Source organism: Adiantum capillus-veneris, chromosome 13 (assembly GCF_014529385.1).
Source record: "Adiantum capillus-veneris isolate H3 chromosome 13, ASM1452938v2, whole genome shotgun sequence".
NCBI lineage: Eukaryota > Viridiplantae > Streptophyta > Polypodiopsida > Polypodiales > Pteridaceae > Adiantum > Adiantum capillus-veneris.
The window spans coordinates 137,432,250-137,458,728 of record NC_140943.1 but is presented as its reverse complement, the minus strand read 5'-3'; the positions used below and the strand labels follow the sequence as shown (position 1 = coordinate 137,458,728).

Sequence of the window (26,479 nt, the reverse complement as noted above, 5' to 3'; positions counted from 1 at the left end):
CGGAACATCCACGGAATTCTCAGTAACGCATCACACCCTTCCAATGGCATGATATAGAATTCTTTTGTGTCCACATAGACTGAATAAGGAGTCGCAACTTTCCAATCATGGGAGTAACACACTGTGAGTAGCCAGGACATACCAACCCTGCCTCTGCCGTGTACCCCATGTCTTCAACTCTGATGCCCAGCTTCATAGCTAACTCTGGTGAGATAAAGTTTGCTTTGGCACCTGGATCAAAGAAGATGAGTGCCATCTGATCTCCGACTTTTCCCCATGCTCTGCATAACTTGCTGGCATCTGTATGTAAGGTCTCTGACCCCGATCAAAAAGAGCACCCTTGTACCATGAAATGAATATAATGGAATAAGTTACTATTTTTAGCAGTTTTCCAAATTCTGTCAATGCCACGAGGTTTAGAATGTTATAAAGCTTCAAAATGTGAATTAAAATAATTTTTGTGAAAAAATTCCAAAAATAGTAAGTTTTTGGTTACCCGACCCGTCCAGTTTTGATCGTCTCGAAAAACTGCACCCGTACCCCAAATTTGAAAAAATGCAATTTCGGACCCCGGGGGCTGCTAAATATGGCAGGTACTCGGGCCAGTACGTCTTAGTTAGGGCTTCGTATAGCAATTTTCGGCATCAAAATCCGACTCGTATGACCCGTTTTAGCTTAGAACTAATTTTTCTAAAAATTGTCTGGGGAGGTACCGGGGGCCCGAGGCTGTGTGGGAACAGGTTCCAGCCCACTTCAGACCAGCTTTAGCAGCTAGGGGGCGCCCTCTTGCCTTGTGGGAGTCCTGGGGAAGCTGCCAAGCCAGTAACTTAGACTCAGAGCCAGTTAACCAAGCCTACGTGACACTTGGTGGGCAGGGAACTAGACTTACCATGCAAGGACTGAGTGCTCACTCAGATGCTTATAGCAGCACAAATCGATTTTCAGCTGATAAGAGCCTATTTAAAGACGTGCATACACACACACATACACTTATGCTCACACACACACACAGTGCATACACACACCTACACACACTGGGAAGGTGCTGCCGGTTCACACACTTTTTGAAGGGGAAGCAAGGAGGGAGGTGGTGCCGAATTCTCGTCTCAAGAAGCTCGATTAGATCAGAAAATCGAGAAGATTATCAGCCATTAACCACGGTAACGACAGTTTAATTAATGCCATCTGAAAATTCTTTTCTCTATCATCTAAATTCCTCGTCTGTTATGCTTATTCCTAGTCGTAAAATTCTATAATTACTCTCTAAATTCTCCTTAATCATATTCTATTACGTAATCATCATTCCATAGCTGAATTATCAGCCATTCTTCACTCTCAATTAATGATTAGAGCATAATTATCAGAATTTTCTCTCTCTAGGTAGCATAGTAATTAATCGGTAAGCTAGTAATTGTGTAGATTGAAGAGAATCACTCTTCTATCACTCATTAACATTGTAGCTTAATTAAAATTCACTTCTCTTACGCATTAAGATGTAATTAAGGAGAAATTAATCTGTCATTAAGTCTCTAAGAATTGACCCTCCTCACACATATGCATAAGGTAAATCTGCATCATCTATTGCTAGGAAATAATTTAATCATACTTAATTCAATTCTCTGGTCACTCCAATAGTGAAATCTTAATTATTCTTAATCATGTAAGTTTAATAATTATCTTAGAGCCGGTTCCCATAGGATTATGTGTCATCCTTAATGATTGCTTTATGAAAAATCTAGACCTCTCATATAGGAGGGATTAATTAATGTCACTAATCTACCCATTGGACTGTTATGATGCTTGCGAACCTTAGCTCTTTCTCCAACTAATCATTTAAAGTAGTGAGAAATGGCCCCGGTTAAGAGGACTCGCTTCGGTGGTGCCCACGATCGCGAGGCAGGAACGAGCAATATCAACGGGAAAGGGAAGGCTCCCATGGAGGAACAAATACCGGCCATCTCATGGGCCATCGATGAAGAAATGGAAGAGGTAGATCGTATTTTTATTCAAGTTGTTTAAATTAACATTGCATACGCTATTTAGGAATGCTCATATTCCCAAACATGTTGGAGAAATCCGACGGAAACCTCGGCATTGAAATCATTGTACATTAAGTTCTAAAGTAGAAAGGTAATGTTTGATGGGTATGCTGTTTGCAATAGGAAAGAATGTGTGCTAGGGAAAATTTAGCTCGGCATGTTCATTTTATTTCGAATGTTGAATCAGTCCTGACCCCCCTACTGATCACAGGGGGTAGAGTTCCTCGTTAGGGCTCTTGAATCCACGACTTGCTTTTTATGCGGTGGATACCCACGACTTGCTTTCTATGCGGTGGGAACCCACGTCTTGCTTTCTATGCGGTGGGAGTGTCCATGACGTACTTTCTATGCGGTGGACATACCTAGTTGTATGGGCAGCTAGGCGACAACGGGAGGAGTGAACTCTCGTTGAAGGGGGGATGTTGTACCTCCAGAACATTGGAATTTTTATGAATAAGTTTGAGTAGAATTTTTACTAGAATTCTGTCTTGGTGTTGTTTGCAATACTGATTGAAGAGCTGTCTTAATGAACAATGTGATTCGGAATTAAACAAGGAATGTTTATGTTGAACAACCTTTGTGGTAGTAATTAGGTCACACAAGGAAGTGTGAGTGTGGGGGTGGAAAGTGGGGGCTTGGCTCGGGTTGCCAATGCCTACGAGATGGAAAGTCCCGATTGGTCGGGAACTCTCTGTCCCCATAGTGCTTAATCGATATTAGTAATGCTCATTGCCCCTAGAGTGGAGAAATCTCGAGAGTATGTGCCTCTGAAACATGGGGAAAAAGGCACTCGAGGCTTCTCTCCTCTTGGAAGGTGGGTCTTAGGATCGTTAGATAGCTCAAAATACGCTTCCCTTGCGAGGTGGAGCTCGATCTCCCTGCTAGTAGGCTCGAACTCGACTCACTTTGTGATGAGAGATCGTCCGCTAGTCGAACCCCGAACCATTTTGTTTGCTTCCGCAATAGATCTAGTGGCCACTAGGTTCACCATCAGATCCGCCGTTAATACGGTGGGGTGGGGACCTCACACTGTACTTGGCCTGTCACCCACCATATCTAGCACCAAACGTGCCGTGGGCTTAGGCTTCTTTCCTTTTTTGTCCTCTTTATTATCTGAGTCAGCTGGTCTTTTCCTTTGTGGACAATCTGCAGCAAAGTGACCAAGCTGCTCGCATATAAAGCATTTATTCTCAGCCATAAAGACCAAAGCTTTTGATACAGTACCCAAAGCTAGATTCATGCGGCGATTGCAAGTCATGGGGATATACCAACAGAGCACAGTTCGGAGCACTCATCTTGGGCAAAGTGTAACCTTCACTTCTGTTGTACCTTACATTGGTATCAGAGCTTTGGCAGTGTTCTGTATCACTCAAGGAAAGAACCACATAATAATTTTGTTTGTTGCAGTCGCACGTAACCCAAGTCCACTTGGGCATGTCGATTTCAAATCGTGTTTTTGAAGAGTGATAGGTAACCGAAGAAAGAAGGGCTTGTCCAGTCTCTCCTAGTTTCTCTTTTCACTCATTGAGAGCGGACTGTGCACTTAGCGGCCGGCCAATCGATGTGAGGTGGGAAAAAGCAACTTTGATGTGAGCGCAAGGCCGCCAAGGGGTGTGTCCGTAGGGAAGAGTCGAGCTCGGGTAAGAGAAGATCCTTCTCTAACACAGATTGCAAGCTAAAGAAAGACCTTAAGAACCTCAAGAACTCCAGAACCTCAAGAACCCAAGAACACAAGAACCTTAAGAACCAAGAACTCAGTGTGTGGTCATCACCCAAAGCGGAATGGATACTTTGCGTGAAGGTGATGAGCATGGAGGTGGCGAAGAAGAATTTTCCCCACCAGGAGGTTTTTCTGACCCTCCCCTTCTCCATCTACGCCAAGGGTTGCACCAAATCCTATGGAGGCTTTGGTCAAGATGATGATGGACATGATGTTACAACAAGAAGTGCAACGCGCCACCTTGGAGTGTGAGCGCGAAGAAGAATGGCAACCTTGGATCGTGAGCGTGAGCAAGCGCGCTTGGCGGCCGAGGAAAGGAAGGCAACCTTGGATCGCAAGCGCGAAGAAAGACGGTTAGCCTTGGAGCGTGAGCGCGAGCAAGTGCGCTTGGCGGCCGAAGACAGAAGGGTAGCCTTAGAGCGTGAGCATGAGCAAGCGCGCTTGGCGGCCAAAGAGAGATGGGTGGCCTTGGAGTTAGAGCGCGAGGTGCAGAGAGACCAGCGCATGCAAGAGTTAGTCCTACAGGTACTCACCTTGAAGCCCGAGCCAATCAAAGAGGTTGGTAGTTCATTAAGTAGCACAAGCAGAGATTCGGACTCCAACAACCCTGTCACTGAGAAGTTGACGTTCAGTAAGTATGACGGTAAGATGGATGCTATTATCCACTCTTGGTTGCATCAGTTTAATGCTTACTTTGCGACAACTAAGAAGACAGGAAATAGCAAGGTTTTGACGACAGCCATGTTCCTTGCCGGTGATGCCATTAATTGGTACCACGCTTCGCAAGAGGCACAGTTGACCGGAGGAAGCTGAAGAAGACGCGCCCCTTTCTTTCAATCGAGTGGACTTCCAAAACAAGCTCAAGGCACGGTTTATGCCACCCCAGTATCTAGCACAGTTGAAAGACGATTAGCACACCCTCAAGCAAAATGGTATGCCAGTTATGTCTTTCTCAAATCGGGTTTTGCAGCTCGGCACCCAATTACGCAAATTGGATGATGAGCGCAAAGAGACATTTCTTTATGGATTGGACGAGTATATCAAGTATGATGTCGATGTACTCGATCCAATAGATCTCAACAAGGCGGTAGCGATTGCTCTCGCACAGGAGATGAAGCACAATAAGGGAAAGCCTAAGGAGAACATGTCTTCTCAAAGTACCTCTCAGACTCCTCAAAACCCTCAGAACGATAATGGTAAGAACGGGAACTCTTCTAGCCAGTCTTCCTCTAATCCTTTGAAAAAGAACTCACAAAATGAATTTAAGGGTAACACTAAAACACTTGCTAAACCTAAGCTAACCTTGGATGAAAAAGCTGAAAAGGAATTATAGGAGGATACATAACGGCAGAAGAACAAGTCATCTATGCTAAGGAAGGTCGTTGTTATCAATGTCACATTAAAGCAGCTTGTCCTAAGACAGCCCCACCTAAAGAACCCAAAGCACCAACAGCTACCACAAGCACTTTAATGAACCAATCCGAACCTTCACATGTTTCTGACACACTCATTGATGAGTCTCTCTTTAAGTGTTATGGTCATGTGAAGGGTCAACGTTTTGTCATATTGTTGGATTCAGGCAGTGTGTATGATGTGATTAGTGCTTCTCTTGTAGAGAGCCCGTCTAGAGGTTAGTCAGACATCTCCTCTCGGTGTCGGGCTTCGCTCCCGGTATGGACTCTCATTACGCAAGAGTACCTTAATGTGTTGTTTACAGTTCAACAAGCTGCCTTCTGTAGAAAATTGATGTGTCTCCTCTCTCAGGATGTGATATGCTTTTAGGCATTAGATGGATGGTTTAGTGAGCATAATCCTCTCATTGATTGGGCAGACAATACTCTCACTCTAAATGCCAAAAGTGACTCTTCTATGATCATTCGTGGTGAGGAGAGTCTGCATTCTTTGCCTCTCATTTCTCATGTGCAGACGAAGCGTAAATTACGAAGAGGAGCACAAGCGGCATTCATCTATGCCTCTCCAGTTACCCATAGCATTCAGGCTCCAGACATGTATTCAACTTTGTTTACCAAGTTTAAGCATCTCTTTTTGCAGCATGATCTTCCACCCCGTCTCCCACCTGAGCGGCCGGAGGACCATTGCATCAAACTTACGGAGGGGGCACAGCCAGTCAGTAAGGCTCCCTATCGTTTGAATAAGACTCAGGAAGAAGAGTTAGAGCGGCAACTCACGAAGTTTGTGGCCAGAGGATTCATACGTTCTACCGTTTGAATAAGACTCAGGAAGAAGAGTTAGAGCGGCAACTCATGGAGTTGGTGGCCAGAGGATTCATACGTCCTAGTGTAAGTCCTTTTGCTGCCTCTATTTTGTTTGTCCGTAAGAAGGATGATTCGTCTCGTTTGTGTGTTGATTATAGGACATTGAACAAGATGACCGTCAAGAACAAGTTTCCGATGCCTCGCATTGAGTATATCCTCGATAGGCTCAATGGGGCAAAGGTTTTCAGTAAGGTCGATCTTAAAAGTGGATACCATCAGGTAAGGGTATTCAAAGGCGATATCTACAAGACTGCTTTTTGCACAGAGTGAGGGCAATGGGAGTATGTGGTTATGCCTTTTGGATTGACAGGTGTCGTGGGTACATTTAACCGTCTCCCGGTAGGCCGTTTTGGCGATATGGTTGGTAAATGTGTGTTCATCTTTCTTGATGATATTCTCATTTTTTTTGCATTGTGGGAACAACATGAAAAGGATATCGAAAGTGTATTAACCCGTTTGGATGAGTGTCAGCGGTACATTGCAGCTAAGAAATATGAGTTTCTTCTTACTGAAGTCACTTATCTTGGTTATATCATTTTTGCAGAAGACGTCAAGCTAGATCCCATGAAGGTGGAACAGGTTCGTAATTGGGATTTGCCCAAAACTGCATATGATGTGCATTCTTTTCTTGGTTTATGTCAAGCATATAGTTCGCACATAGAGAATTTTGCACGCATTGTAGCACCCATGACAGATGTTTTGAAAGGGGTAAAGACTCGCCTACAGTACGTGGATTTGCCTGAAGCAGCCATTGAGGCTTTCGTAGCTCAAGGTTGCGGTGACAGAAGCGCTGTGTCTTATACTTGCCTCTTGGGATAGTGCAGAAAAGAACTATTCAGTTTATGATAAAGAACTTTTGTCTGTCATATTCTCTCTTAAGCATTGGAAGTATTTTTTGTATGGTAGAGAGTTTATAACTCGCATAGATCACCAAGTCCTCAAGTGGCTCCAGTCTATGCCTAGTGCACATTAAAGTGATCGCCAAGCACGGTGGTCACAATTTTTTGAGCAATTTGGAGGTTTGATTGACTGTGCCTGGAAAAGCTAACCCTGTTGTAGATACGTTAGTCGCAAAGGACAGATCCTGGCTCTTGAGTCAAGATTCACAGTTTCTCTTCAAGGTGTGTCTTTCGATAGCATGAAGAACCAGTACGCAGATTCCGAGTTTGGTAAGCAATGGTTGCATGCTCTTGCTTCCCAAGGGCCTAGCAACTATCTCATTCGTGATGGTTTGTTGTATTTTCGTCATCGCCTATGTGTGTTGCCCTCTCTTAGGACAACAATATTGCACGATGCACATGACTCACGCGGGTGGGCACAGGGGAATGAACCCCACTCTGGAAAAAATAGAAAGATTCTTTTATTGGTCTAAAATGCAAAAGGATGTGTTTCGTTATGTCACACAGTGCACTATTTGTCAAAAGGTAAAAGGTCCTCGGGGTCAACAGCAAGGCCTCTTGCTTCTGCTGCCTATTTCCGATGGACCTTTTTAGGATATTTTCATGGATTTTGTGACTAACCTTCCACCTAGTTTGCATTCAAGGAACACTCAATGTTTCACAATTGTTGATCGTTTCAGCAAGTTTTGTATGTTGATTCCTTGTAAGGCCACAGTCACCGCACAAGATGTAGCACGGTTGTTCATAAAGCATTGGTACCCCCTCTGTGGTTTGCCAAAATCGATTGTTTCAGATAGGGATGGCCGAAGATTATCGATGAAGCTGAAGTCAATCGAGCCGGAGCAAGTGTTGTTGCATCGGTTTCGCCATGGTTCAAAGAAGCAAGTCAAACAATACTTTTTGAAGTTCAAGGATCGAGGAACCCACGAGGAAGTGTGGGTCGATGAAGAGTTTTTCAAAGATTATCCTGAATTGTTGGCAGCCTATAAGGAAGCCATGCAGATTGGTACCAGTACCTCACTGTACATCTAACCCTTTGTGCATGTGGACAAGCTATGTCACGTGTACATCTAACCCTTTGTGCATGTGGACAAGCTATGCCTGTTTTGATCACATATTCCCCCATTTATATTGGAGGGTCATATATTTTAGGTCATTGGATTGTATTGAGGATTATTGCCCGACCAGCCCCTATTCTCCTATATATAGGAGGGGGGGCACCCTCATTTGTCTTGTCTCACACCATGTAGCCATCTGGAGTTATTGGGCTGCCAGCCTTTCCACCATCTCTCTCTCTCTCTCTCTCTCTCTCTCTCTCTCTCTCTCTCTCTCGTGCCATTGTCTCTTTCTCTCCCTCACCTTCCGGTGCACATTCTGACACTTAAGGCCCATGATACGGAAGTTTAAGACTTCGTGGTTACATTGGATTTGGAGGTCGAGTCGCGGCACAACCTCGGTTCATTGATCGCTCTGGCGTTTTGCATAATGGACCACATACGGATGGTTTGCAGGTGACGTGCCGAGCTTAAGTGCTTGTACCATACGAAAAGAAATAAAATTATGAGTAGAGCCATTGTCAAATAAGACCGTCACATCATGGCTATTGATCTCTCCTTTAACGCGGAGGAGACCGTGCGGGCCAAATACAATCTTATTAACATGACAACACGGGCAGCTACGTGCATTAACATGAAAAATCTCTAAATCAGAAAAAGACAAAGTACTTGGATTGTCGACGACGTTTACCGAAGTAGTCGTCAGTGTGGTGGTAAATGGGTCCCTCTTTTGCTTTGGACACGCCTTGTCGCTGTGGAAGTGGCCGGTCTGGTGGCAGTTGGAAGAGCAGTTCTTCTTCTAATCTTCCATGCGAGCTGCCTTTGATTTGCGGTCATGTTTTGATTTCTTCTGCAGAAGGTTCGATGTCTGACTTTTGGCTGCCGAAGCGTTTGAACACTTCTACTTTGACGTGGAGAGACCACGGCGAGAGGTTTCTTCGTTCGTTGGGCCACCTCTAGAAGCCGCCAAGGTGTTATCATAGTTCTTGACGAATTTATAGATGTCCTATAGCGAAGTGACGGGATTCCGCAATACGTCATTCGAGATTCTAAGAGATTCTGGTAAGCCGATTGTAATCCAAACAGATAAAGCATCTGCAATATAACCTGGGGATTCTCCAAGGCTTTCGTCTTGTGGACGAAGTCCTTGAACTCGTGTGAGCAAGCGTCCAGGGTTTTCTTACCCAGCTCCAACTTGAACAGGTTCTTGAAGCACTCGATCTAATCGACTTGCACAAAGGGAGCGCGGAGGACTGTCTGGAAGTCTGTCCAAGTCGTTGGCTTAGGTTGTAACCGAGCCCGCCACGCATATGCCTTGTCCTGGAGCATGATTTGTATCTGACTATTACGTTGGGAATTAGTGAAATGATACAAATCAAAGTAGGCCGTCCATTTCGCCAGCCAGGAGTCGATGGCGGTCTCCTCACATTCCTTCTTTTCCCCTTTGAAGGGGTCGGGGTGGAACTGAAGAGGCAAAGTGCTCATGACCGCGAGCGAAAACGAGACCTGTGTGGCATGTAACTCCCCAAGTTGCCTCTACATCTCTGCTAACTGTTGCGATATAGCGACGAGAGATGCGTCGGAGATAGAAGACGTGGGAGAAGAACCCTCGAGACGAACCCCATGCGTGTGTGTGGAATCGAGAGGAGAAAGAGGCGTCTCCTCCATGCGTTGACGCATGCTAGCGGTGCCATTCTCGTACGAAGAAGCGTCGTGTGGCGCCATGGCGCAAAGATAAGGAGAGTATGAGGGAATATGTAGCAAGAGTTCGCTTGGGAAAAGTGTCCAAGACGCAAAGTAATAAGAAAGCACTGGTAAGTAGCAAGAGAGAGAGATATAGGGCGAGAAAAAGAGCAGAGGGGCGAGAGCGTTGCACAAAGAAGGCGCCTATGCACATGGAAGAAGGACGGTGAGTAAGGTCACTCCCTTGGTAGGCGATGCGTGTAAAGAGGTTACTAGGTAACCACCTCGAGAGGACGGAAATTCCCAAGGAATGGTTTAAAAATAGAGTAGAAGGGGTGTAAAATTGCAGGTTTCACACCCTTTTTTATGAAGGGCTCCCTTTTTATAAGTTGGGCACCATTTAAAAAAAAGGAGAATGATAAACCCTTATGTGCTATGTTATTGGGTCATTGTGCGTGCCCTCGCTATCGAAAACCGACCTACATGGGCAACAACGTTGCGCATAGGGCGGTTACGCTTGGGCAGTGCAAGGGGCCTCGGCTGTCACATAAATACGGAAGCGTAAACTGACGTTTAATTGCACTTCAAATACTCAAGAGAATTAGAGGGAGAGAGAAAACTTGACACTTCATTGGGGACTAGAAGATGGGCTGGTCCCCCCCCATAAAGAGAATATCTTTATTACTAAGGGAGAATCTTTACAAGCACAGGAACGGGGCATACGCCCGTCCTCTATTCTTTCTTCTGTTCTGTTCTGACTACTCACTGAGAAAGTGTTTCCACTTTCTTTCTGCTTAGGGATTTCCCCTCTTCTGCGAGACTGGTTGGAAGCTCTCGAAAAGAGAGTCTATCTTCCAAAACAGCTCATCGGAAGCTCTCACAGAGGAGAGTCCATCTTCCGTTATGTGTTGCCTTCATGCTCATTCATTCATGCATCGAACACAAAAGAGAAACAAGCAAAATGCACACGCACATGCTTGCTGTAATTTTCTGCACATAACCTGAAATTCTTACCTGTGCACACCCCTACGCCGAAACAAAGGTCTTCTTTGCGATGGAATCGCACCAAACTTGATGTAGGCTTAGGATAAGGAGAAAAAAGAGAATTCCTATGGTTGATCTGCTGAAAACAGCCCTAATCGAGGTGATTAGGGCCTGAAAACAGAGAATTACAGCAGCCGCACTCTGTTAAGAGAGCGTCTACGGCAGCTTCTTGCGATGAAACTTCACCAGAAGGTGTCTATGACTGTGAGATCCCTTGTTCTTGACAATGGGAGCACAAGGCTACCACATATGTCGCAAGGGGCTGCTCTCAAGCTTCAATGGAGGGCTCCACCGCGTAGAGCACGCTCACATTAGGGGGGGTAGGTGCACTGCCAGCCCTGAAAATGGGGGAGGGGGGGCTCCTAAATAGTCATCAGGGAGAGGGGGCGCTAGGAAGAGAGAGAGGGTGAGAGTGAGAGTGAGAGAGAGTTAGTTTGCATTGGTAAGTGTGCCACTTGGTACACTTACTTTAAAAACTTAAAAACCATTCAACTTTTGACTTTACAAACTTCTAGCTCATTAATTAAAAATGTGCAACTAACTAACAAATGCTACCAATGATTCTTTTATGAGAACACCAAAGGTCTGCCGACGCAATGCCGCACTGGCACTGCACCGCCTTTATATGTTCACACTTGTCCGGCCGCCTGCTCGGGCACGGACCGTTAAATTTAATTTAACGAAACTTACCCTAAGGCTTTAGTAGCTTTATTAGCCTTAAGGTCACTGTTCTAAGGACCCCATCTCATTCATGTGCTTGTACTGACGCGCGTATTTTTCCTGAGCCTAAAATCTGAGGCTACTGCTTACCCCTTTCTGAAGACCTGATTTCCCAATCACTAGGGCTTCAGGGTAATTTCTGCTAAGGTCCCTCTGAGGTGTTATGGCCCGCATTTAGGCTCACCTGAGGCCTTAGAATTGCTAGGTCTATTCTGGTGTGCACACAACTAATTAGATAATTCTTTTCTCGTAAATAAATTAATTATTTACAAAGTCTGACTTAGTTACATCCCTCTTGGTTCTAAACAGTTGACCTCAACTGTAGAGCGTCAACATAACTGTGTAAGATGTCTTGGTAGTCCTTAAGATCTGACTCAGTCATCCACTTTGCATCTAAAGGAGTGTAATTCTTGAACTTGACTAAATACTTTCGATGTAGACTCCCCGACTTGAGTTGTCTCTCCGATTGGTGTATTATCTATTCAGGTTGAAGGATTTCCTCAGTCTCTTCGACTTCTGGAGGATCTTCTTGTACTGACGCCACTGGAGGAGGTCCAACATATGGTCGAAGGAGACTGACATGAAAAGCATTATGGATGTGTCAGTTAGAAGGCAAATCTAATCTGAAAGTCACGTCATTGACTTTATCTGTAATTTTGAAAGGGCCGTAAAATCTATGGGAAAGTTTGACAACTTTCCCTTTGCCGACCTGCTTTTTCAATCTAGCTTTCTCAAACCGAAGCAGGACATATTGTCCTTTTTCAAGATTGAGATTCCTTCTGTGCTTGTCTGCTTTTCTCTTCTGTTGCTCTTGAGTACGAAGAATCGCTTGCTTTACTTGTTGATGGGCAACATCAATATTGCGCACAAATTCATCTGCGGCGAAGATGTTTTCTTTGGTCACCATAATAGGAAGTAAGAGTGGCTTCCCATAAATAATTTCGAGAGGGGCTTTACCAGTTGAGGAATGTATGGTATTATTATACGCAAACTCAACTATTGGTAAGTATTGTTCCCATTCGGATTGTCGTTCCGAAACATAGCACTTGAGGAGATCTAAAACAGTGGCATTAGCGATTTCGCTTTGACCATCTGTTTGAGGATGATAAGCTGATGAAAAATCAAGCTTAGTTCCCAAGTTTTCGAACAATGCCTGCCAAAACGCTCACAATAGTCTTTGGCAATCCATGGTGTTTAAAAATCTGAGCTAGAAATATTCTAGCCATGTGATCAGCTTTGATCGTCTTCTTTACTGGAAGGAAATGTGCTTGCTTACTGAATTTGTCTACTATAGTCCAGATAGCATCATTTCCATTCTTGGATCTAGGAAGATCCGTAATAAAATCCATGGCAATACTTTCCCGTGGCGTGTTAGGCACACGGAGCGGCTGAAAGCTTGCCATAAACTTTATGTCTGTCATATTTTACTTTTTGGCAGACCAAATACTCACGTACATGTTTTTCAATGTCCGCACGGAGTGTTGGCCAAAAGAAATACCTTTCGAGGGCACTAGTGGTGGAAGCAATTCTCCGATGCCCGCCATAAGGAGAATTATGTGCTTCATCCATCACCTTCTGTCGTAAGGGCTGAGCTATGCATATTGCTTGTTGACGATAGAGCGTAGTATCCCTAATGGAATAAGGTGGCCTTGAGTGACCAACTTGAAGATCTGCCCAAATTGTGGCGAAGTCTGGATCTTGAGGATACATCTCGCTGAGAGATTCTAGTTCCTCATGATAAATTGTTGTTAGTGCATTGATCTTTGGACGCCTGGAGAGAGCATCTGCAACTGCATTCTTTGTTCCAGAAGTGTGTAAAATCTGAAAATGGAACATTGAAAGAAAGTTGGCTCATCGCATCTGCTTTTCGGATAACTTTCTTTGTGTGAGGAAGTAGCGAAGACTTTGATGATCCGTCTTGATAATAAAATCAGCTCCTAATAGATATTGTTTCCAAATGGAAAGAGCATGAATTACTGCCATTAGCTCTTTCTCGTATATGGAGACATGCAACTCTGCATCTTTAAGGCGCCGACTTTCATAGGCTATCGCGTGACCCTCTTGGTTCAAAACTGCTCCTACACAATCTCCAGATGCATCGCAGTATACCTCGAAAGGTTTGCGAAGATCAGGGACGGTGAGAACAGGTCCGTGACTGAGTAGATACTTAAGCTTTTCGAAAGCTTGTTTTTGTCCAGACCCCCAATGGAATGGAACCCGCTTCTTTGTCAGGTCATGGAGGGGACTTGCTATCGCGGCAAAAGCTCGAATGAAACGCCGATAATAGGAATAGAGGCCAAGGAAACTTCGTACATCATGTACTGTAGTTGGCGTAGGCCATTCTACAACTGCTTGAACCTTATCAGGGTCCATTCTCACTTGATTGTGAGATACTATATGGCCCAAATAGTGGATTTCTTTTAGAAAGAACTCACTCTTCTTAGCATTCACAAATAATTTGTGTTTGCGTAATTCTTCAAACACTAAGGCGAGATGCTTATAGTGTTCGTCTTCCGTCTCTGAGAAGATTAAGACGTCATCAAAGAAAACGCCTGTGAAGCTTCTATATGAGTGGAAGATTCTATCCATCATTCTGTTGAATGTGGCTGGTGCATTAGTGAGTCCAAAAGGCATCACTAAGAATTCATACAACCCGAAGGTTGTTCTAAATGAAGTCTTATTCACATCCTGAGGAGCTATGCGGATTTGATGATAACCGCTCTTCAAGTCTATACGACTAAAGACACTTGCTCCTTGTAACTTGTGAAGAATGTCGTCAATCCGAGGGATTGGAAATCGATTCTTGATTGTGATCTTGTTTAGAGATCTATAGTCTATGCACATGCGGAATGTGCCATCCTTTTTCTGTACTAGCAAGACAGGTGAACAATATGGAGAAGTACTAGGCCTTATTAAGCCCTTCTCCAAAAGTTCGTTAACTTGCTTGAGAATTTTCTCTTACTGCATTAGACTAACTCGATAAGGGGGCTGATTTGGAGGAGAACTTCCTGGGATCAAATCAATTGTATGATCCTCAGGTCGCCAAGGTGGAAGTTCATCTGCAAAACAATCTTTATATCTTTCTATTAACTTAAGTCTTTTTTGCTCTAAAGAGGAAGAAAGTTGTGAAACAGACACATCTCTCTCTTGCAAAAATCAAGTACGCTGAAACACACTTTTCATTTCTTTCTTGATGGCAATGTGATTGGCGATAGGAATACGCCAATCACCTGCATCTGCAAGTACAAGATACTCCTTTCCTTTATGAGCAAAGGATAAGGTTTTCTGAACATAGTCAGGAATGGGATGCATCTTGTAGTGCCAAGGCATTCCCAAGATAACATCGCATTCTTCAAGTGAAGCTAGTAAGAAAGACTCTTGATCCTTGTAGTCGTCGACCTTTAGATTCAACTTCCCTATGATTGGAGTAGAGTTTGAGTTCTGCCCTTTGAAAGCAGATTGTGCTTGAATAGAAACTCCAAAACGATTGGGCTGCAAGTTCAGGTCATCAGCTAGCTTGGTAGAGATAAAGTTTTCTGTACTGCCAAGGTCAAACAAAATGAGAGCCCGTTGGTTGTTGATGCTACCCCATGCTTTAAGAAGAGCTCTTTCTTTTCCATCCTTGGTTGTATTGCCCTGTACATCTGGGACTGCATTGGAAGAGGGTGGTTGTGGAGGTTTGGTAGGACAGTCACCCTTCATATGACCAACTTGTCCGCACTTGAAGCATCTTTCTTCACTAATGTAGGTTCGCAATTCAGCAGGAGAGAGAGATCTCCCTTTCTTGGGCTGATTTGGCTTTGCTTCTGCTTCGGAGGCTGTTCTTTTCTTCTTTTGAGAAGAAGTAGAAGAGGTAGGCTGCTCATGGAGAGCCTTCTGCTTGGCATGGTAAGTGCTTTGCTCCATCTTCCTGGGAGTACCCTTGTCATGTATTCCATCAGCTATGCGGGCTGATTTCATAAGTATCTGCAAGTTACCTCGAGGGTAAAGCTTCATAGCCTTTTGCAAGGCTTCATGCAAACCTGCTTTAAACTTGCGCATCTTCTCCGAATCGTCAATCTTCTTGAAAGGAGTGACTTTCAAGAGAACGTCCCAAAACCTATCCACATAGCGTGGAACAGTTTCGTTCTCTGACTGTGAAAGTCGATCCCATTCTTTCTTTACCTCTTCCTCATAGTCTGGAGCAAGGAACTGTGCGTAGAACTCCTCCTTGAAAGCAGTCCAATCTTGGGGTTTGCGATCTTCCAGGATAAGGGTTAACCACCAATTGCTGGCGGTGCTTTTCAGGTACAAACTGACATGGCAAAGCTTGGATCTTTCCTTGAAATTCCCTTCTGCAAATGCAACTTCAAATTGGCGGATGAAAGCCAAAGCTTTTTCATTATCACGCCGTCCATTGTAGGTGTCGAATTTCACATCTTTATCTCCCGACTTGAATGTTTTCTGCCTATGGTGTTTCTTCTTATGGTGCTCCTTCTTTCTATGCTTAGACTCCTTGTGGACAGGAGTCCTTTCCCTTGAATGCACTTCTTGCTGCGACGGATCGTCGAGAAACATGTCTTCCGGAGCAACTATGTCATCCAAATCCTTCATGAAGTAGAACTGAGGGGAATCAGGGGGATCCTGCTCTTGAACTTTTGGATTAAACCGCACATGACGTTCTGGAGGTTTCTTCTGCCTCTCGTGCATGCGGGAAGTTCCAATCAAAGGATCTTTTCTTGGTTGTGGCGCCTTTGGGTTCTGCGGGATTTCTCTCGACCCCATCGGCATTTTCTCCTTCCCTTTCTCAAGAGTATGCAGAATCTTTTGGACTTCTGGATGGGAGAGAGCTTTTTGCAACTCTTCCACCTGCTGTTGAAGGAGAGAGAACTCTATCTCGCGTCCTCCCATTTCTGTAGTCTGCCAAGAGTCGTCAATCCCTTAAGGAAGAGAGAGATGACCTTGCTTTGATACCGCTGTCACAAAAATACGGAAGCGTAAACTGACGTTTAATTGCACTTCAAATACTCAAGAGAATTAGAGGGAGAGAGAAAACTTGACACTTCATTGGGGACCAGAAGATGGGCTGGTCCCCCCCCCATAAAGAGAATATCTTTATTACTAAAGGAGAATCTTTACAAGCACAAGAACGGGGCATACGCCCGTCCTCTATTCTTTCTTCTGTTCTGTTCTGATGAAACCGGCCTGTTCAATCCAAAAAGGGCGGTAGACTTTACTTCAAACCTTGATTTAGCTTTCACCCATTATTAGTCGTCTATTATACCTGCGCTATAGTGACACAAGAGAGGGGAATGGGATACAGATGCTAGAATGCACCTGTATGAGAAGACTGACACCAGATTGGCTCCTAACTTAGGTGTCCCTTTCGGTATTTCTTTATTGTTTAAAAGAGGGAATAAACGCTGTGGTTCTTTCCAAGCTGCCCAGCACAACCTTGGCTGAATTTTGACTGTTCTGGCCTGATTTCGGCAGCATAACTGTACTAGAACCCTTCACAATCAGTATTCCCACGCATTGACTGACTTTCCCGACGCATACGGGCACTTTGCAAGACCTGGCGAGAATCTGCAGCACGCTGAACTCTCTGTTTTCAGCCCTGAAAATGCACCAGATCACCTGTACAACGGTCCCCTTGCGTCTCCGAACCTCCTGGGGGTGTTAGGGTCCGTTTAGGGCCAAAACCCTAAACTTGCAAAAATACACAGCAGGCTGTAATTTACTGTTTCGAGCTCCGTTTCGCGTGCCGGTCGCATCCTTAGCAAGTCCTCGAGCTCCCGCACCTGTAGGGCTACTTGCCCTTTGAATCGGACGAGATTTCTGGCGTGAAACCTCTCCGAATTCACCTGTACCTGTGGGGGATTAGCCGCTAGCTAATCCAGTACCTGTGCAAGAGGCTCTTGCCTCGGCAATCGCGCATGAACCCACACAACTGTACATTGGTCAAATAAAAAGCCCACTAGTGGGGCATAACATACTGCCAAAGGGGAGAGAGAGGGCAGTGCGTAGCGTGCAGGGCATCACTCCTGGCACCGCACTGTGCATAAGAGGGAAAGCAAGCACTCCATAGCTCTTAACCTGTGACAGGAACTTGCAGAATGAGCCTCCCAGCTATAAATCACGTTTTTGCCTTCTCTATAAGTAGTAAACTGGTCTCAGAGTGCCAAGTGTCACTCATTTGTGCATTTTCCCGCTTTAGACCCTCCGGTCTAAAAATATCTCACCTGCAGCCTTTGTTGACTTGGCCACAGAGTAACAAAATGATCCCCATGTCAAACTGCACGTAATGACGGGAAGACATTTTCAGGTCCCAAAATAGCAGTTCCCTAAATTTTAGGAGATGCTGCCATTGTATCTTTCTAGGTCATCCGACCCTCTTTGTACATTGCGGCCACATCCAGAACTGAAGTATAGCCTCTGTAGCAAAGGATTCCACTTTGGCTAGTCAATGACCCCACTTGGCTAACCATAGTTCTTGTCCAACCTAAGTGCTCTCTTGCCCTCAGGCCTGGACTCCCTCTGGACAGTTCCACACTAGCTATGCAATGCAGGGCAGTTAGATTTCCCGAGGGGTGTTTCCAAAAAGTGAAAGTAAATAGACAATAAGAAAGAAATGAACAAAAAGGATAGATAGTAGTCACACGCTGGTGACATACCCCCCTCTTGAAATCTCAAACGTCCTCGTTTGCATCTATGTCGTACATGCTTAGAGTCAACACTGATGTATTCAACACCTGTGGACACATGCACGACATATACATGCTCATTGTCAACCTTGGTGTATTCAACACCTTGTCGACTCATGTATTGCCTGCGTGTGAACTCTTTCCCAATGACATAGTGGTAGCTGCACAGTCGGCCATTGCTTTGAGTCACTAACTTTCCAATGACAAAATGGTAGCTGTACATTTTGCCACTGTCTTATAGTACACGTTGGATCCCGTAACACTTTCGAGCATACCCAAACCGACAGTTTAAGAATGCAGTTACATATGTACTCTTTAATAGAAGCAATTACTGTATCCTTGACAAACTGACAAGAAATACTCACTTCTATAGCACTAAGCACACTTTTGGACATTCCATAAGAGCAATTGCCAAACTGACAATCTGTACAGCTCTAACATTCATGTAACAGGTATTTCATTTGAGCTCACTTTAAATACCATGTACATCATTTCTTTCAGAAGCCATTGTCACACTGACAATCCATGTAGCTTTGAAACTCAACGGGTCAAGGTAGGTTGCAAATCGAAGGCTTCAAGGTAAAGTGATAACACAGTTGGTGACTCTGCAAGTTCACCTTCTTCCATCCACTTAGCATCCATTGGTGGATAGTTTCTGAACTTTACCAAGTAACGCCTAGCTTTACCAAGTAACGCCTAGCAACCTTGTCTTTCACTTTCCTTTCTTTATGTGCCAAAATCTGTTCCGGGACCAAGATCTCGTCAAGTTCCTCGACTTCCGGCTGATCTTCAGCTGGCATATCTTCTGGCACATCACCCACATAGGGTCTGAGAAGACTCACATGAAACGCATTGTGAATCTTCCAACTGTCAGGCAATTTTAGCCTATATGCAACATCACTGATTATGTCGCACACTCGAAAAGGCCCATAGTAACGCATGCTGAGCTTTGGAAACAGTCTTTCCTTGCCCTTCATCTTCTTTAACCTTGCCTTTTCAAAGCGTAAAAGCACCCAATCACCAAGTGAATATACCACTTCACGACGGTGACGATCAGCTGCTTTCTTTTGCTTTGCCTGAGTCTTTTCTAAGGCCACTTTGACCTTCTTGTACATTTCATCCATGTCCTGAACATACTTATCTGCTTCAAATATCTTGTCCTTTGTATGCAGTATGGGAGGAACTTTCTTGCCACCTTCAACTATCTCAAAAGGTGCCTTGCCAGTTGATGAATGCACTGAATTATTGTATGCATACTCCACCAATGGAAAATACTACTCCCACTTTCCTTTATGCTCTGACACATAGCACTTCAGCAGATCTAGGACAGTAGAATTTGCCTCTTCTGAATGCCCATCTGTTTGAGAATGAAACAACGAAGAGAATTTGAGCGTGGTGCCCATATTCTCAAACAAGCCTCTCCAGAACAAACTTGTCATGCGTGGATCATGGTCGCTAACAATCGACTGTGGCATGCCATGATACTTGAAAATATTGCTCATAAACAAACGTGCCATCTGATCTGGCTTTATCTTCTTCCTGATAGGAATAAAATGAGCCTGTTTGGTGAATCTGCAAATAATGGTCCAAATACCATCGTTTCCTGTCTGCGTTCTCGGAAGATCAAAGATAAAATCCATAGCAATACTTTCTCATGGTTTATCTGGAATAGGTAGTGGTTGCAATAGCCCTGGTGCCTTTTGCCTGTCAAACTTGACCTTTTGGCATATTAGGCATTCTCGCACAAAGGCATCCACATCTCTTCTCAATGTAGGCCAGTAGAAGAATGTCTCAACCGCTTTAACTGTAGCATCAATACCACGATGCCCTGCATACGGTGGGACATGACTTTCTTCCATAACTTTGCGTCGCAATGGCTTTGTGACGCACAATCTGCCATGCATCATCATGAACCCATCTTTGAGAAGATAGTGTTCATGACGTTGTCCTTGCATTAACTGCTCGAAGACCCTTGCAAAATCTTCATCATTTTCATACTGTTCTCTCATATCATCAAGTTCATGATGATAAGGATTTGACACAACTGAAATTTGTGGCTTCCTTGACAAGGCATCAGCCACAACGTTCTTCTTGCCTTCCACATGCACAATCTGAAAATGGAACATGGACAAGATATTTGCCCATCGCATATGCTTCTCAGATAACTTTGTCTGTGTCAAGAAGTATCGCAAGGTCTGATGGTCCGTTTGGACAACGAAATCTGCACCTAGGAGGTAGTGTTTCCAACTTAAGAGCGCATGAATCACAGCCAGTAACTCTTTCTCATAGACCTGCATGGTCATCTCTGGCCCTTGCAAAATTCTGCTCTCATAGGCTACTACCCTGCCATCTTGCATTAGCACTGCACCGATGCTACTACCACAGGCATCACACTGGACCACAAATGACTTCCTAAGATCTGGCAACACAATGACTGGATCTGAAGTCATCTTTTCCTTTAAGAGATTAAAAGCTGAAATCTCTTTCTGTGTCCATCTAAAGGTGACTGCCTTCTTTTGAAGAGCATGTAAAGGTGAAGCAATCTCAGCGAAATTTCGGATAAACCTTCTGTAATAGGAGCATAGTCCCAAAAAGCTTCGGACATCATGCACCGTCTTCAAATTTGGCCATGACTTGATCGCTTCAACTTTTGCAGGATCCATTTTGACACCATCCTTTGAGACAATGTGTCCCAGAAAGTGGATCTCTTCCAGAAAAAATTCACTTTTCTTTGCATTGATGAGCAACCTATGACTGCGTAGCTCTTCGAACACAATGGCCAAGTGATGCCTATGCTCCTCTTCATTCTTTGAGTAGACTATCATGTCATCAAAGAATGTACCAACAAACTGCTGGTGTGGACGGAAAATTCTGTCCATCATCCTATTGAACGTAGCAGGAGCATTTGTAAGACCAAAGGGCATCACTAAAAATTCGTAAAGGCCAAACGTCGTTCTAAAAGCAGTCTTGTGCACATCCTCTGATCTAATGCGGATCTGATGGTACCCACTCTTTAGATCTATCCTGCTAAACATAGCTGCTCCTTCTAATTTGTCCATAATATCATCAATTCTAGGTATAGGGAACCTATTCTTGATGGTATTCTTGTTCAGTGCACGGTAGTCGATGCACATACGCCATGAGCCATCCTTTTTCTGCACCAACAACACTGGAGAACAGAATGGAGATGAACTGGGCTGAATCAGCCCCTTTTCTAACAGCTCCTGTACTTGGCCCATTATCTCTTTCTGCTGAGCCGCACTAACCCTGTACGGAGGCTTATTTGGTGGGCTACTGCCTGGCACCAAATCTATCGCATGGTCCTCGGGGCTCTCTGGCGATAATTGAGATGGTAATGAATCGGAAAAGCAGTCACTATACTGTTGTAAAAACATTGACCTTTCTTTATCTAGCATAGATAAATTTGATTCATCACAATCTGACACTTCACGTGCAAAAACCAAGTACGCAGAAAGATGCTTTTTCATTACAAAAGTAATAGCAGAAGCTGATACAGTGGGAATAGACTCCCCTTTAAGCTTTACATCCAGAATGTGAGTCTTTCCCCTGCTCTGTACAGTGATCTTTTTGTTGTAGGCATCCATGATTCCCTGTACACGAAACAACCAAGGAATACCTAGCAACACATCACATCCGTCCAGTGGCATGATGTAAAATTCTTCAGCATCTACATAGGACTGGATATGTAGACGCAACTTTCCGATGATGGGTGTCACAGCCTCTGTATGGCCAAGACATGCCAAACGTGCCTCTGCTGTATACCCCATCTCTTCAGGTCTGATTCCCAACTTTGAAGCCAATTCTGGGGAAATGAAGTTGGCTTTGGCACCTGGATCAAAGAAGATAAGCACTGTTTGATTCCTGACCTTTCCCCATGCTCTGCAAAACTCACTTGCATCTGAATTTGGCTTGTCGCCCACCATATCTGGCACTAGACCAGCCATGGGCTTCTTTCCTTTCTTGTCTTCCTTGTCATTAGAATCAGCTGGCCTTTTCTTTGTAGGACAATTGTAAGCAATGTGGCCAGGCTACTCACATATAAAGCATTTGTTCTCTGTCCTCAGGACCTTCTTTTGCTCTTCTGACTTGCGAGGAAAACGTCTTTTCCATTTCTTTGCTGGTCCCTTTTCTGATTCAGCCGTAGCTTTATCTTTCCCTGCGTTGGCTGACTCCTGAGTCCCTTTAGGAGCCTCATTGGGAACGTGCTTCCTGGCTGAATTTTTCTTACCTGATCCTGCCTTGACGCCAGTGTTAAATTCACAATCTTCTCCCTTGAGCAAACCATTGCCAGTGTTTGCTATGTCGATGAGCTGCGTCAAAGTAGTGACTTTTGTCTTCGTACAGTACTTTCTCAATCCTTTAGGTAGGCCACAACAATATTTTTCAATCTGTTTTGTCAATGGCACAAACCTATAGGAAGTTACTGGAAGTAGAGCTTTCCAAAACTTCCGATTGTAATCATCCAGATTTCTGCAAGTGGCAGCATTAAGCTGGTGCCATTCTGTCATGACATCTGCTTCGAAATCATCAGATAACCATGCTGCTGCAAAAATTTGCTTGAAGTAAATCCATGTGGACGGAGCTTGCCCTTGAAGCAATAAAGTTGTCCACCATTGTCCCGCATTCCCTGTCAAGAAAGTGGCTGCCTTGCGGACCTTCGAAGCCTCTGTAAAGTTTCCCCCTGCATAGGCCTTGTCAAACTGCTGGAGGAATGAGAGAGCCTTCTTCCTGTCATCAAATCCTGTAAAGGTCGTGAAAGACACACCTTTGCCACCTTCTTTGTACGGAGTTGGCCTCTCTAGTGGTGTTAAATTGTCATATGGAAGTGACTGAAACATGGGAACACTATTAGGGTTCATCTGTGTTCCTTGGCCGCTATTAACTTGACTTGGAAATGCCATATTTGGCTGCTGATTTGTAATTCCAGCCATACCAAAATTTGCCTGTGGCATCCCAAATTGGCCCTGAGTGCTTTGAAACCCTGGTTGCATACCCATGACACTGTACATGGGGTTAGGCATCATCGTTTGAGCACCCCCGAACACTGTTCCTGGCGTGTAAAACTGATTTAATTGGCCCTGAGTGCTTTGAAACCCTGGTTGCATACCCATGACACTGTACATGGGGTTAGGCATCATCGTTTGAGCACCCCCGAACATTGTTCTTGGCGTGTAAAACTGATTTCCAGGTGCATGACCAGCCATGCTCTGGAATACCGATCCACCTCCAAAATAGCCAGGGTGTACTGAAGGTGGTGGGAAGACTTGTTGCATAGCCTGTAGTTTGCTTCCCTGTCCATTAGAACCAGCTATAGGCTGCTGAAAGGTGGCGGGCTGAACTGGTACAGCTTGAAAGACTGAAATCTCAGCCACCTGTTCTTGCACCTTAGGCATAGGTTGTGGAGAGTGCATGTTTTCCGTCAAATGTACAGGTGTTTCCATTGACTGTGCGGTATGAATCACTTGTGCTCGAGCCTTAACAGGCTTTTGAATATGATCCAATGACCCAACTTGCTGAGACGGAACAGGAGGTTGCAGAAAGGCTAAAACCTCGAGTTCTGCATTACTTGTGTGAACATAGCCACAGCAGTAGCCAACTGGGTCCTGAATATATCATCATCCGTCTGTGGTGGTCTTGAGGACTCACCCACTTCATGTGTCTGTTGACCCTGTGAAGAGGAAACCTCTTCAGTCACATCATCTCGTCTGTCAGCCATAATTGCAATTCCCTGTGTCTGGTGTATGATCCCCTATGTCTTCAAGCCCAAAACTGACCAAGGCTCACTTCTATGGGAAAAAGTGATTTAATCCCGTCGATGGAACCATGAAACCGGCCTGTTCAATCCAAAAAGGGCGGTAGACTTTACTTCAAACCTTGATTTAGCTTTCACCCATTATTAGTCGTCTATTATACCTGCGCTATAGTGACACAAGAGAGGGGAATGGGATACAGATGCTAGAATGCACCTGTATAAGAAGACCGACACCAGATTGGCCCCTAACTTAGGCGCCCCTTTCGGTATTTCTTTATTGTTTAAAAGAGGGAATAAACGCTGTGGTTCTTTCCAATCTGCCCAGCACAACCTTGGCTGAATTTTGACTGTTCTGGCCTGATTTCGGCAGCATAACTGTACTAGAACCCTTCACAGTCAGTATTCCCACGCATTGACTGACTTTCCCGACGCATATGGGCACTTTGCAAGACCTGGCGAGAATCTGCAGCACGCTGAATTCTCTGTTTTCAGCCCTGAAAATGCGCCAGATCACCTGTACAACGGTCCCCTTGCGTCTCCGAACCTCCTGGGGGTATTAGGGTCCGTTTAGGGCCAAAACCCTAAACCTGCAAAAATACACAGCAGGCTGTAATTTACTGTTTCGGGCTCCGTTTCGCGTGCCGGTCGCATCCTTAGCAAGTCCTCGAGCTCCCGCACCTGTAGGGCTACTTGCCCTTTGAATCGGACGAGATTTCTGGCGTGAAACCTCTCCGAATTCACCTGTACCTGCGGGGGATTAGCCGCTAGCTAATCCAGTACCTGTGCAAGAGGCTCTTGCCTCGGCAATCGCGCATGAACCCACACAACTGTACATTGGTCAAATGAAAAGCCCACTAGTGGGGCATAACATACTGCCAAAGGGGAGAGAGAGGGCAGTGCGTAGCGTGCAAGGCATCACTCCTGGCATCGCACTGTGCATAAGAGGGAAAGCAAGCACTCCATAGCTCTTAACCTGTGACAGGAACTTGCAGAATGAGCCTCCCAGCTATAAATCACGTTTTTGCCTTCTCTATAAGTAGTAAACTGGCCTCAGAGTGCCAAGTGTCACTCATTTGTGCATTTTTCCGCTTTAGACCCTCCGGTCTAAAAATATCTCACTTGCAGCCTTTGTTGACTTGGCCACAGAGTAACAAAATGATCCCCATGTCAAACTGCACGTAATGACGGGAAGACATTTTCAGGTCCCAAAATAGCAGTTCCCTAAATTTTAGGAGATGCTGCCATTGTATCTTTCTAGGTCATCCGACCCTCTTTGTACATTGCGGCCACATCCAGAACTGAAGTATAGCCTCTGTAGCAAAGGATTCCACTTTGGCTAGTCAATGACCCCACTTGGCTAACCGTAGTCCTTGTCCAACCTTAGTGCTCTCTTGCCCTCAGGCCTGGACTCCCTCTGGACAATTCCACACTAGCTATGCAATGCAGGGCAGTTAGATTTCCCGAGGGGTGTTTCCAAAAAGTGAAAGTAAATAGACAATAAGAAAGAAATCAACAAAAAGGATAGATAGTAGTCACACGCTGGTGACATCTGACTACTGACTGAGAAAGTGTTTCCACTTTCTTTCCGCTTAGGGATTTCTCCTCTTTTGCGAGACTGGTTGGAAGCTCTCGAAAAGAGAGTCTATCTTCCAAAACAGCTCATCGGAAGCTCTCACAGAGGAGAGTCCATCTTCCGTTATGTGTTGCCTTCATGCTCATTCATTCATGCATCGAACACAAAAGAGAAACAAGCAAAATGCACACGCACATGCTTGCTGTAATTTTCTGCACATAACCTGAAATTCTTACCTGTGCACACCCCTACGCCGAAACAGAGGTCTTCTTCGCGATGGAACCGCACCAAACTTGATGTAGGCTTAGGATAAGGAGAGAAAAGAGAATTCCTATGGTTGATCTGCTGAAAACAGCCCTAATCGAGGTGATTAAGGCCTGAAAACAGAGAATTACAGCAGCCGCACTCTGTTAAGAGAGCGTCTACGGCAGCTTCTCGCGATGAAACTTCACCAGAAGGTGTCTATGACTGTGAGATCCCTTGTTCTTGACAATGGGAGCACAAGGCTACCACATATGTCGCAAGGGGCTGCTCTCAAGCTTCAATGGAGGGCTCCACCGCGTAGAGCACGCTCACATTAGGGAGGGTAGGTGCACTGCCAGCCCTGAAAATGGGGGAGGGGGGGCTCCTAAATAGCCATCAGGGAGAGGGGGCGCTAGGAAGAGAGAGAGGGTGAGAGTGAGAGTGAGAGAGTTAGTTTGCATTGGTAAGTGTGCCACTTGGCACACTTACCTAAAAAACTTAAAAACCATTCAACTTTTGACTTTACAAACTTCTAGCTCATTAATTAAAAATGTGCAACTAACTAACAAATGCTACCAATGATTCTTTTATGAGAGCACCAAAGGTCTGCCGGCGCAATGCCGCACTGGCAGTGCACCGCCTTTACCTGTTCACACTTGCCCGGCCGCCTGCCCGGACACAGACCGTTAAATTTAATTTAATGAAACTTACCCTAAGGCTTTAGTAGCTTTATTAGCCTTACGGTCACTGTTCTAAGGACCCCATCTCATT

At 44.8% G+C, this 26,479-nt stretch overlaps 1 protein-coding gene across 3 annotated transcripts in view; it reads left to right on the top strand.

The window, feature by feature from the left end:
• Positions 1-26,479, top strand: part of LOC147444934 (lanC-like protein GCL2) — a 73,188-nt gene that overhangs the window by 32,480 nt on the left and 14,229 nt on the right. The window contains exon 1 of one of the 3 annotated variants that reach the window (XM_086527435.1): positions 1,834-1,989. The exons of the other annotated variants lie outside the window; for them this stretch is intronic. Within the exon in view, the coding sequence (XP_086383561.1) occupies positions 1,849-1,989 (141 nt within the window). The 5' untranslated portion in view covers positions 1,834-1,848. Of the gene's footprint in view, positions 1-1,833; positions 1,990-26,479 lie in introns of those variants that run through there. 3 annotated transcript variants of the gene reach the window in all.